The 12,834-nt window shown below is 36.8% G+C and overlaps 2 protein-coding genes and 1 long non-coding RNA gene across 3 annotated transcripts; all 3 read right to left on the bottom strand.

Moving 5' to 3' along the window:
• Positions 1-1,029: 1,029 nt before the first annotated feature.
• LOC125884924 (uncharacterized) lies at positions 1,030-5,452 on the bottom strand. Its single transcript, XM_049570217.1, has 5 exons — positions 5,256-5,452; positions 4,096-4,410; positions 3,766-3,877; positions 2,797-2,854; positions 1,030-1,313 (listed from the first exon to the last, which is right to left on the bottom strand). Exons 1-5 carry the CDS (start codon positions 5,320-5,322, stop codon positions 1,158-1,160), a joined length of 708 nt encoding a protein of 235 aa, XP_049426174.1. The 5' UTR covers positions 5,323-5,452; the 3' UTR covers positions 1,030-1,157.
• A 3,042-nt stretch (positions 5,453-8,494) lies between these two features.
• LOC125884926 (uncharacterized) lies at positions 8,495-10,622 on the bottom strand. The gene is made up of 4 exons (XM_049570220.1): positions 10,483-10,622; positions 10,068-10,385; positions 9,751-9,880; positions 8,495-8,882 (listed from the first exon to the last, which is right to left on the bottom strand). The coding sequence occupies exons 1-4, from the start codon at positions 10,544-10,546 to the stop codon at positions 8,738-8,740; spliced, it is 657 nt and encodes a 218-aa protein (XP_049426177.1). The 5' UTR covers positions 10,547-10,622; the 3' UTR covers positions 8,495-8,737.
• A 1,201-nt stretch (positions 10,623-11,823) lies between these two features.
• Positions 11,824-12,477, bottom strand: LOC125884934 (uncharacterized). The gene is made up of 3 exons (XR_007448779.1): positions 12,346-12,477; positions 12,136-12,187; positions 11,824-11,937 (listed from the first exon to the last, which is right to left on the bottom strand). It is a non-coding gene; the product is annotated as an uncharacterized LOC125884934 (long non-coding RNA).
• Positions 12,478-12,834: the final 357 nt, after the last annotated feature.

Consider the following 12,834-nt stretch of genomic DNA (forward strand, 5'->3'; position numbering starts at 1 on the left):
AGTTTGTTATACTGATGAAGAAATGTAGTAGTTTCTTTTGGTTTGGTTTCACTCTAGCTCTTATGGTGCGTTCATGTTTTGTTTGGAGCTACATTACTGAAAGTAAAGATTCGTGAACCCTCAGTTAGAGAGCCAGACCATTAATCAGCCAAAACTAGAAGAATGAGTAATACATTTACAATACAATATTTCAACTGTGTAGCCAACAGAACAAAAATAACTCCCCAATGAGCAATTTTATTTTTAAATTCCACCAAGTCATAACATTGATACATGTATGGATAATTATTAGAATAAACAAGACTAGGTCAAAATCTAGTAAATGGCTGGACCATGTATGAAAATCTAAAAGGCATTTAATTTGAAACGAGGACACAAATTAATGTACAGTACATGTACATACATATGTACATACATATGTTAAAATGGAGTACACTTAAGGCCCGTTTCCACCAAACACTTTCAGTATGGTACTTTGGAACCAAAAGTAACCCTCCAGAAATGGTACCCAGACCCTAGCATTTCCACCACAAACAGTACTCCTAAATGTGGGCGGGGTTGTTGTCTCTCACTGCTCTGTCTGGCAATCACTGTATTTCCTCATTACCCCCGACACAGGTGGATGGATGGCTAGTTAGCTAGCTAGCTTGCTAATTCCTCCATGCTAGCATGCTACACTGGTTACAGAAAATGAAGAACATAGTAATACAGGACTGTCAGTGTCCACGGCTCTGTCTGTGAAGAATAACACTACGACATAAAAATAATGTAAAAAATGTCTCACTGCTCGGTTGATTGTGTCCACTGCCATGATGCTGCTGTGATCTTTGTCGAGTTTCTGACCTGGAATTCTGACATGAATGACTGTTCCATTGCGCTTTCCGTGCCAGAGGTCTTTTTTTTTTTTTTTTTTAAGATTTCAGGGCACAGAGGATTGCAATGTAAAACACGATGTGATGCAGCATTTACATACAAGTTAACTCATCATTCGTCTGTGTCTTTAATAACAAAAGTCAAACTATGGTCCTTCCAATCAACACATTTCAGGAATGAGTTTTTGGTTTGTTTAAAACAAGGATGTAATTGTAGGATAATACTCTCAAAAATGTCAACATATTATATGTACAGTTAAACATCCATGCTATCTTGGTTTTTGGTCAAACGTTTTGATAGATGTTTTGATCAGTTTCTCTTTCATCTATTTCCTGCTCATCCCACTTGTCATGTTGTTGGTGCACTGAGAAGACAGTTTGGTAGAGGTCACCTGCTGGCTGCTGAAGGCTCGTGTAGGACTCATCTGGGTCATCTTGGTTCTGTGGAAACATTAAAATCTCACTGCGCCATGTTTTAAAAGTCAGACCAAGTTAAATCTTCAAAATTCTGTCTATTGTCTTACAGTGGACTTTAATGACCATTTAAGGTTGGACTTAGCATTTCATGGGAGGTCCACATTTTTTTATGTCTGTCTTAAAACAGCCCAAGTAGCCAAAATAACCTGGCCCAGCATTGGCCCAAACTTGGGACGCCAGGAGAAATAAGTTGGGCCACATCCAGTTTCCTGACTCAGCTGAGACTAGTATTGAATGATCCCTCAGAATCAGGCAAAATAAACTTGCCCGATTCTGGCTGTTGACACTGCCATCATTTGGCCCTGTCAAAAAGGACCTGGCCGAGCATCAGCCCAGACTCAGCATGTCGAAAGAAATAAGCAGGGATTCATGCAGTTTATATATAGTTTTGATGCTAGGAGAGCCAGGGCAGATGCATTGCATTGTATTTGAATGTACAGGGTGCTTTTTAAAGTACATGACCATAAACTTGAACTTGATTACAAATCTGCAGTGGTGGAATGTAACTAAGTACATTTCCTTAAGTACTATACTAATATTGCTTACAGCTCTACATTTAATTGACAGCTTTAGTTACTTTATAATTTGAGATTTTTGCATAAAAACTTACGAGGAGCTCATAAAATGTGATGTTTTATTATAAACTAAATCATTGTACTTAACAATATATACACTCAGAGCAGAAATAATTCAATTATTAGCTGATTAATTCTTTCAGAAAATTTACGGCAACTATTCTGTTAATTGTTTGAGTTGTTTGTCATGCAAAAATGCAAAAAACGTTTCCTGTTTACAACTTAAACGAAAATAATTAGTTACAGCATAAAAGTAAATTGACATGCCCGTTTTATTTATATGATTGCAGCTCTATGCAAAATAATTAAGTTTCTCCTCGACCAATGGCAACAAACCATGCTTTTACATGAAAGCATGAATAACAATGTATTGATATAATTCTGTGTAACAGTCACAGGAGACATTTGTCTGCATTGAATACTTTTACTTTTGATACTTTAAGAGCATCTTTCTTTGTAACAGTATTTGCACAGTGTGGTGTTAATAGTTTTACATCAGCAAGGGGTCTGCATTCTTCCCCCAACTGCCTATCTGTTATTTAAATTAACAGCCACAGAATATACAAAAGGCTCGCTCTTGTTGCTCAGTTCGTTACATAACACTCCACTTTACATCACCCAAGAGGCATTGTGGTGGACCAGTGGTTTAGAAGCACAACATACTGTGCACTGTGAGCGCAATGTTCAATATCTGTCATGGTCATTTGTTTCATGTCTCTCTCTCTCATTGTTTCCTGTTTACATGTTAACTGTTTTTCAAAATATAATAAAAAGGCCTCTGCTGAACACTTTGAATGTGAAAGCATATATATACAAATACATGAATACACATATTTAAATAGCTACTTCATACATTAGAATACATGGCTCACCAATGAGAAGGGGGTTGCACGGGTAGGAAACCCAGATCCTCCTGACCTTGTGTTGTCTCTGTAGATAAGAAAAGATGTCAGAGTTAGAAGTGCAACATGAAAATAAAAAACTAACCTCTGACAAAAATAAAGATATAATTTAACTACATTTAACTAAGTATTCATTCAGAATATAAACAGCATGGGTTTACAAGGTTTATCTCTACGGTGGCCCTGAGGTTCAAAACACAATGACATTTCACAACACACTGACATTATGCAAAAAGACATTTCACAAAACACTGCAACATTGTTTTATTTTGTGAAATGTCATGTTTTGTGAAACGTTGCTGTGTTTTGTTAAATGTTATAGTTTTGTAAATGTCGTGATCTGTGAAATGATGTTTTGTTTAACTGTTGTTTCGTTAAATGTTGTTTTTTGTGAAATGTCATGTTTTGTGAGATGTTGGGTTTTCTTAAATAATGTAATGTGTGAAATGCTGTGTTTTGTGAAATGTGTTTTCTTAAATGTTGAAGTGTTTTGTGAAATATTGCATTTTGTAAATGTCACGATTTGTAGAATGTCATGTTTTGTGAAATATCATTGCGTTTTGTGAAATGTTGTTTTTTTTCATGTTCTGAATTCTGAAATGTGTTTTGTTAAATGTTAAAGTGTTTTGTGAAATGTAGCTGTTTTGTGAAATGTCATGTTTTGTGAAATGCTGTTTTGTGACAGTGTTTTGTGAAATGTTGTTTTGTGAAATGTTGTGTTTCGTTAAATTTTGTAGTAGTTTGTGAATGTCGTGATTTGTAAAATGTCGTGATTTGTAAAATGTCATGTTTTGTGAAATGTCACTGTGTTTTCTTAAATGTTGTCATATTTTGTTGAATGCTGTGTTTTCTGATATGTTGCTGTGTTTTGTGAAATGTCACTGTGTTTTGACCCTCAGGGCCACCATAATTATAACTCCATCAGAAAGAAATTTTCACCTGAAATATTTTTTTCTCAGCTTATGCCCAAGGATAAGTCCAGTCCCAATGATAAATGCACAGCCAATCAAAATGGTAGTTGTGCGCAGTATCCTCGAAGAACTGCTGGGTTCTTAAGAACAAACAAAAAAGGTATTATTCAAAACCACTTGACAAACATAAAACCAATAAAACACATTTACCTTCCAGTGACGGTGAGACAGAATATTTTATATTTTTTATTTTTATTCTTAAAGTGAGTATGTATGAACAAAGTTGATATAGCATAATAACTTCACACTGACAGCAATGCACAAAGTTTCAAACAGAAAAGCAAGAAAATAAATTTACCTTCCACAGTCATATGGAGAAAGAGAGTATCTTTCCCATCAGGAAATGGACATCGACAGGTGTAGTTCCCACTATCCACTGCTGTTAAACTGGCCAGGTGGAGATATACAGTCTGATTCAATGTTATAACAGTGTACCTCGAGTCACAATCTGACTGTAATTCTTTTCCCTGTCGATATGCCATAGTGCAGTCTTCTCCCCTTTTCATTTCTTTGCTGATCCTACAGAGTATCACCGAGTCCTTACGCAGTGAGTCAGTGCTGCAGAGTGGAGCAACATATGGTTCTTCTCTCACAGTGGTTCTCACACGAGTCACTGCAAACAATAGGGAAGACATTTTGAATGGCTTTAAGTGATTTTTTATTTTTTTATATGTGGAAGGCACTATAAAACTTCAATTTAAAGCCTACTCTCAATCAAACACCCAGCCCCTTTTACCAGCCCGGTGTGGCTCCACATTTTGATAAATAAACAATAGTTCTCCAGATGTTAGCTACCTGAAATCATGTGTCCATTCCTGGATTACCCTGTAAGTTATTCATATTCCTTTAGTCTGTAAGGGTCCTCAGATCAAAAGAATCAAAAGGGTTTGATTCTTTTGATCTGAGGAAAAAAAGAATCAAAAGGGTTTTTCATAAAAATTAATCCAAGTTGTGACAAATGTTTTCACAGGATAAAGTGGTGTTGCCGAGTGCTGTAAACCTCCAGCACCGTAACTCTCTCTCTGATGCGCTGTCTGTTGGAGCTAGATCAAATGATTCATTATATAAATATTATCTGAAGCCCAATTTTTAACCAAGTAATATTCATACAGGTTTAAATAAATAATTTGAATGTATTTGCCATTTTTGCTGAGCAACAGTTTTGTGTGAAAGAAATTAAAGGCCTGTCCCAAATAGACGCCCTTGTGATTTCAGTGATTTAAGCAAATAATAGCCTGGGCTACTAAGTTTTACAATAGCTTAAATTGCTAAGAATATAAGCTTTCTCTCACATATTGTGTGTGTTGGTTATACTTTTTCTATTATGTGTGATGACTGACTAAAACATGATGAGTCACATTATTCATTTCTGACCGCACTTGAATAAGTAGAATATAGACTGTGGGATAAACTCTTTAAAACTCTTTTATAAATGATAAAAAAGCTCCTGTACAGTACCTTCATGGTCAAAACACACACACAGTGGCAGAAGAGGAACAAGCCAGAGTTTCCACTGGTCCATCATCACAGACAGTGAGTAGTAGTCAGTCAGTACTCAGTAACCTACACTGAAAGACAGGAAGATGAGCTGCACATACTGCTTTTACTACCTAACCCTCAGAACATCTAAAATACCTTATGAGTGCATGAGCTGATGATGACGTGCTCTGAAAAGGAAGTACAAGACTTTGTCTACTTTCATATTAAGATTCTCTGTGGGGTGAATCTTCCAGTATTGTAAAGCCAAACCCTGTTCTTTTTTCCTAAACCCAACCACATGCCAAACTGGCTCAACCTAACCATGTGTGTTTGTTGTTAAAGGAAAAAAACATCAATTTGTGGTGTTGTACTGACGTAGTACACTTATTTTGAAAGAAACGTTAAATTTCCTGTGAAAACTGAAGTGTATTTTGAAAGAAGACAATGCCAGTAACAGGCAGAAGTTAACACGGTGTCCCAGAACATCAACAACCAACAGACCCAAGGTACCTTGCACATCATACATGGACATGGAAAGTCCATGGCCAAATGTCGATATGTGACGAAGTCAAAGTGAGAATGTGTTGATTTTGCATCTAATTCCTCTAACTGTGTCCATTATTCTGATCCCTAAACACAACTGTAAAAGTGCACTCAGTCAGTGCAGATCTCCACCAGGTGGCCACCCAGGCTGTTCACAACCACTATAGACAATTCTTGTAAATTCAGCATTCAGACATTTGTAATGTGATTCAGTAGTGTCTGAGAAGCTAATAAAAATACTCACCTCACCTATTTTTGATGAACCTATACGGCGCATTGCATAAAACAGGCACTATATGTGAAATATAGACTGGCTACAATATAATTATGAGGGTGAATGTATTTTTATTACCTGAGACACAGCCACAAACCTCTGACCCATGTCATTCATAAGTGGACTTTTCACAGTATTAACTTTGTCTGTAGGTTACAGCACAACAAGGTAGGAACTAACAACGATAAAAACAAACAAAAAAAGAAAACATTTAAATACATAGCTTGCTGACTTACTTATGGTCGAAGCACAAATATCAAGAACAAATGACCAAATCAACAAAATTTGTCTATAAAGTCCCATTTTAGTCATAAAAATATGAGGCCGTGCAGCAGACGGAAACAAAACTGGGTCACTGGCAGACTGCTGCGCATCTGTGCCCGGTGAAATTGTTTTTCCCGGCTCCCTCACAGTTAAGATGGTGAATAAGCTAACAAAAAAAGAACTGTTTCATCTCAAATTGTGCCTAACATTTGTGGGTAAGGAGTTTATCTGCAGATGCTGCGGTTCAAAATCAGTACAAACTTTTTCTATGGATGTCTGAGCCACGACGAAGACTAAATTTGGCCTGCATCAAACTTCTTGTTTTTAGCTGAGCTGATTTCTGGAAAACTTGCAGCCCCGACCAGCTGGTTAAGAAGAGTGAAGAATCAGCTGTCAAAAACTACTAAAAAACCAAAAAACAGTCAATTAAACAGTCAACTATTATGAATTCTTTAATCATAAAGTCAAAAATGTGCAGACAAAAAATTAGGCTGATTGGTCCAGTAGTTTGGGAGATTACTGACTGCGGACAGATGGATGGATACACACACACACACACACACACACACACACACACAAACTAATGCTCCAAATGCATGATACCAAATGTTGAGGATGGCTAATTTTCACTCCTGCCACCTATAAAGATGTAAAAATTGTAGGAATTTGTCGTAAACACCAATCTTGTCAAGTTTTTTTTCTGCTATTATGCTGAAGTAGAGCTCACAGTGTGCTCACAATGTTTAGCTGACAAATCTGCTACATTTCAGGGCTGCAGCTAACAATTATTTTCATTGTCGACTAATCTGTCGATTATTTCTGCGATTAGTTGACGAATCATTTTATCGAAAAATGTGTTAAAATGTTGAAAAATGTCGATTTGTTTCTCCCAAACCCCAAAATTATGTCATCTAATGTCTTGTTTCGTAGTCACGGCAAAGGGTTTTAGTTCACCGTCATGAGAGAGTGTGTAAAGCTGCCTAAATTTGAATGTAAGAAGCTGCAGTAAGAGTATTTTGGGGTACTTTAATAGTACTTTTCTATGAAAAATGACTCAAATTGATTAGTCGATTATTTTAATAAAAGATTAATTTAATAATTGATTAGTCATCGATTAGTCGACTAATCATTGCAGCCCTACTACATTTAAATACATCCCATGATACAATACCAGGTAAGTGTGGTTTTCAGTAAATATGTAATAATGGCTGGAGGAGTCAGGGCTTGATTTGTGCAAAGCAGTGAAGACAGAGTGGGATAATCTGCAGAAGAGTCATGAAGCCTCAGTTTGGTTTAATCTTAATTTGTTTCTGTTTATTGTCAATTTGCTGACACTGACATTAAGAAATAGGCTCCACTAATTAAGCCTCTCACATTTCAGAAAATGATTTAGAAAAAACATTTAGTTTTAGTAACAGGGCAGCTCTCCTACTCTCAACCACTGTCACAAACAGAGCTGGATACAAAGGGTCGATACTGAGGTTACTGCTAGGTTGTCCCTCTTCAAAGCCTTTTTGTCTGCAGGAGTGAGAACGAGGTGGAGAGGCGTAACATCACCAAGGCAGCAGAGAAAAGCAGATTTGAGTAAAGACAGGAAGCTCATGCAGGAAGCTGAGGTGTTTGACACCTGAGTGTATGTTTTATGCCAACATGAAAGGACAGCTTATTCCGTCGGTGTCTGACACCGGAAGTCATTGACCAAGCACCAGATTTCAACGACTTTGGAGTGAGACAGGGTTGGCAGAAATGGAATATGTGTTTTTTCTTCAGTTTATAATCACCTAAAAATAAAAATCATTGTGTTTTTGTTATTTTAGAATGAGCCGTTTATATTCACAGAGGGAGTGGGTCTTCTTCTGCGGAGATCACCATGTTGCACCACCACAGTAGCTCAGAATAGACAAACCAAACACTGGCTCTAGACAGGGCTATTTGTGTTTTTGCATTTTTGCATCACCCACCATGGTTAGAAACCCATTTGTGATGAGAGCAACAGAGACACACTCATTTTTTAAAATGCAAAACTGCTTTATTCAGTGTTTTTACTGATTTCAATCACTGAGCCTGTTTGCTTTGGAGAGGAAGTGACCTCTGTGGCTAATTCAACTCTCCAAATTCGAATAAAAAAAGTTTCAGCTGGTTGCAATCTGCACTCCTCACTGCTATAGATGCTACTAAATCCCCCTTAATCGTACATATACTGGAGCTTTCAAACATTGAACTTACAAAAGGAATACAATTTAAAAAAAAGCTTGGTTTAAGGATGAAATGCAAAAAGAGGAGGGAATGCAAATAAGCCATGTTTCAGTTGCAATTCAGTTGCAATACATGCATCACATCAGAGTACATATTGTACAATTAAAACTCTACAGAAGCACCCTTAAATTTGTGTCATATTGAGTGGGCACACTGAATTCGGTAGTGTGACAAGTGAGTAAATGTCGTTCTCTCTCTGTAGGTAGGAGCTGTATGGCTCAATTTCCTCTGGCTCCTGCACAACAGTGCCCAGTGGTTCTGATCGTCCTCTGTCAAGTAAGCAAACAAATAAAAACTTATATTAGTGTTCTATGCAAAAGAACAAGTTTTCACTATTAATCAATGAAGAACATGTTATTCTTTACTTAAAATATTTTCAATCCCTATCTGTACTATATATATGTACACAGGGCAGTGAAAAATAATTTGCTCTCTTCCTATGAAAGCAAAAAGGAGACATAAGTACTTTCATTTAAACGGCTGCTCAATACTTAACGTTGAGATTTAAACATCAATGAACTCTAACTATTTGATAAATTATGTATATGAATTTGTTTGTTTTTAATTTATCTCTTACATTTCTTGATTTACAATTTCAAAAGATGATTTTTTTTCAATGTTCACAAATTCAGATCCCTAAATTCAAATTTCAGAATTTAAAAAAACAGATTCAGGATGCTCAAATTTAATTAAGATTCAGATCCAAAAATTCACACAATCTTATGCTCTAAAAATGAGACAGCTTAGCAACCGTTTTGCTATTTCACTGCAACAAAAAACAACAACAACACATACAACCATTGCAACAGGCTTTACTTTTCTGAAAAGCTGCAGTGAAATCAGACATTTGAAATCCTATTGCAACGGATTAAGTATCCAGTGGTTGTTATAATTAAAATAATCATGTCTCTAATTTGCCTCCACACCTTCCGGTTTTCCTCTATTTTTTCACAGGGCCATGTGGTGTTAAGATAACCTTTATCCCTTCAATAAATAGTCATTTAAAAATTGTATTTTGTGTTCACTTGGGTTGTTATGTATTTAAGTGTGTTTGACAATCTGAAATAATTAACTGTGACAAATTTACAAAAATAAAAGAAGGCAGGCGGGCAAATACTTTTTTAAAAAGTCTCTTACCTGTGTGTATATTTTCTGCAGATAAATCCCATAATAACTCCAGTTATAATGACGAACATAGATACTGGACCACCAATAATTACAGCATGATGGAGAGGTATTTGTGTAGGGCTGCTGATGGCTTCATCTTCTTAAAAATTGTAAAGAAAAAAATCCTTGTCAGAGAAGCAGCACATAAGACACTCTCTGTTGTCCACAATATTATGTAATTAAACTACAATTTTATTTACCCCCTGAAGTTAAGCACACACTGGAAAACACCCAGAGAAATGCAGAAAGTTTGAACATAAAAGCAAGAAAATCAATTAAACATTTACCTTCCACAGTGATATTCATACGGAGAGTATCTGTTCCATCAGTATGTGAACACTGGCAGGTGTAGTTCCCACTATCCGCTGGTGTTAAACTAGTCACATGGAGAAACACAGTCTGATTCCTTTCCAGAAGAGTGAATCTGGAGTCACATTTGTGCACAAACTCCTCTCCATGTCGATACAGCAGACGACACTCCTCTCTGCTCCTTTCTGTTCTGATCCAACACACTATAAGAATGATGACATGCTGTGTTGCATTGGTGCAAATTGGAGTCACATCTGGTTCTGTCCCGATGGTTTTCACAAGTTGCTGCCCTGTCTCTGCAATCAATTCATTAATGAAATACAACAAATGAGTTGGCACATGCTGTATTTATGCATTTGTAAAATAAAAATTAAAGTAGTTCCTGTACAGTACCTTTCCTGTCGACAGAAACAGTGAGCTGCAGGAGCAGCACAAACCAAAGTTTCCACTGACCCATGCTGGTCAACACTCTAAGCAACAGTGCAACAGCTGCTGGCAGCGTACAGTATCATGTACTGTAGGAAGGAGCACACACAAACACTTTTGCACCATTCTCTGGCAACCTAAACCTCAAACTCAGTTCTCGCAGAGGTACAAGCTGGTGTGAGGTCCTCTAAAACGGAAGTGCAAGACATGAACGCCTCCGCTTTCATACTAGGACCCTCGAAGATGAAACACTAGAGTTGTGTTTGAGCAAAAGTAACGTTGATGAAAATAAGTTGTACAGCATGCAGGGCCCAATCAGAGGCCTTTACTGTGATACACAATGTCCATAAAATGAGGAAATTAGAAGAGTATTATATTCATGACAAGCCAAGGAAGTAAAAGTAGAACAGCTTTTTTACCATGTGTGCTACTCCTCTCTTATCAACCCACAACAAATGACTTGTGAGTGCTCATGTCACAAGAATAGACGGTCGCGTGACTACAACGTTGGTCGAGCGATGGTTAAAAACACTGTGCATTAACAGTATAAAGTTAGGTTTAATCACCTTGAGCAACACATTTTGGACGACCTGACACATTATACTTGCTGGATTTTCAGGCACTTCTGTATGATAAAGGGCCGAGTTGGTTATATTGAAGCATTCAGAAAAGTCACACACTCTGCTCAGCAGGTGCAAAATCACAAGTTCACACTACAAATATCTGACGAGAACATGAGAACATTTCTGTTAAGTGACAAAAACACACCTCACTTCATGCAAGTGGATTAACTTTGCTCAGATGAAGACTGTTAAGTACTACAAGCTTTTGGGATATTTACTCTTCAATCAACATACAGTGGTAGTGATTGAACTTTATTTTGAAATGCCATTAATTAATTATTCTAAACTAAAACTTCTTCTTCTTCATAATTGTGAGAATCAGAAAGGCCTCAACTCAAAACATGTTAAAAAAAGGATAGTCCCACAAGAGGAGTTGTATTTTACAAACTTTATTGTATTTCTTGAGTTATCAACCTCCACAATACTTTTACACAGAACATTTATGTACGAAGTAGCCACACCCTGCAACAGCTTTAAAAATTGGAGGTGTTGACGCTAAATATTATTGGTTACAGCTGATGTAATAATGAGCTAGTATTTTAAAGAATATAACTGTCAGCCTTTGGTTATAAATCAGATGCAGTGAAGAGCAAACACATCACAGTCCAAATGCTGTTATCGTGTTATGTGGATTTTTAGTCTTAAATATCGTCATATATTTTGCAACTTGGATCAGTCTCTCTTCCATCTACTTCCTGGTTATCCAGGCAGAAAGTATTGTTGGCTGAGTTTGTGATACTTTGGTAAACCTCACTCCCCGGCTGCTGGAGGCTTGTGTAGGGGTCATCTCATCTCCATCCTACACAAAAAATATATAAATCTGAATGCATCATGTTGTTAAACTAAATCGTGTTAAACAATGGAAGAGACACTGTCACTCCTCCTGAGTCACTACATTAACTGAAACCTCGGCTTTGCAATAAGTGGTTAAAGGCAATGAACCTGAGAGTTAAAAAAAAATATTTTAAGGTACATAATATAAGAATACATTACTCACCAAAGAGCCAGGAGTTTCCGATAATTCAGATGTGGCTGATCTTGAACAGCATCTTTATTTAAAAAAAAAAAAAAAAAAAAAAAAAAAAAAATCATAGTTAGTGAAACACCAAATACACACACACACACACACACACACACACACGCGCACACACACACACACACACACACACACACACACACACAGAAAAGGGGACTCAATGCTTATCACCTGGAAATCTTCTTGATATTACTGTCTTCTCTCACCCATGATGTATTATTTTGCAGATAAATACGAAGAAAACTCCAGTTATAATGATGACTGCAGTTATATCGATCAGAACACTTGGAATCTGCATGTGCGTAGAACGGCTGGTGTCTTCGTCCTCTACACAATGTAAAGAAAAAAATGTCAGAAAATGACAAGGATATTTGTTCTATTTGTAAAGAATTCATATTGCCATTAGAAGCTCTTCATATTGTTCACGATGCAGTGAAAAAAATACTATCTCAAACTAAGCCAGTGCTAAGGTTGTACTAAGTAGGAAAGAAATGCATAAAGTTTGAAACAAAAACAAGAAAATAAATCAAACCTTTATCTTCCACAGTGATATTCATACGGAGAGTATCTGTTCCATCAGTATGTGAACACTGGCAGGTGTAGTTCCCACTATCTGCTGGTGTTAAACTGGTCACATGGAGAAACACAGTCTGATTCTTT

This window comes from Epinephelus fuscoguttatus, linkage group LG24 (genome assembly GCF_011397635.1).
Source record: "Epinephelus fuscoguttatus linkage group LG24, E.fuscoguttatus.final_Chr_v1".
Classification (NCBI taxonomy): Eukaryota; Metazoa; Chordata; class Actinopteri; order Perciformes; family Serranidae; genus Epinephelus; species Epinephelus fuscoguttatus.

What these genes read in the sequence shown, in the direction of transcription:
- LOC125884924 (XM_049570217.1), bottom strand. Translation starts at nt 5,322, where the DNA reads ATGATGGACCAGTGGAAACTCTGGCTTGTTCCTCTTCTGCCACTGTGT. An exon ending in TGTGTGTTTTGACCATGAAG is followed by an intron (nt 4,411 to 5,255) that starts GTACTGTACAGG and finishes TATTGTTTGCAG; the next exon opens with TGACTCGTGTGAGAACCACT. An exon ending in CTGAGAAAAAAATATTTCAG is followed by an intron (nt 2,855 to 3,765) that starts GTGAAAATTTCT and finishes TCTTATCTACAG; the next exon opens with AGACAACACAAGGTCAGGAG.
- LOC125884926 (XM_049570220.1), bottom strand. Translation starts at nt 10,546, where the DNA reads ATGGGTCAGTGGAAACTTTGGTTTGTGCTGCTCCTGCAGCTCACTGTT. An exon ending in TGTTTCTGTCGACAGGAAAG is followed by an intron (nt 10,386 to 10,482) that starts GTACTGTACAGG and finishes AATTGATTGCAG; the next exon opens with AGACAGGGCAGCAACTTGTG. An exon ending in TATGAATATCACTGTGGAAG is followed by an intron (nt 9,881 to 10,067) that starts GTAAATGTTTAA and finishes ACAATTTTTAAG; the next exon opens with AAGATGAAGCCATCAGCAGC.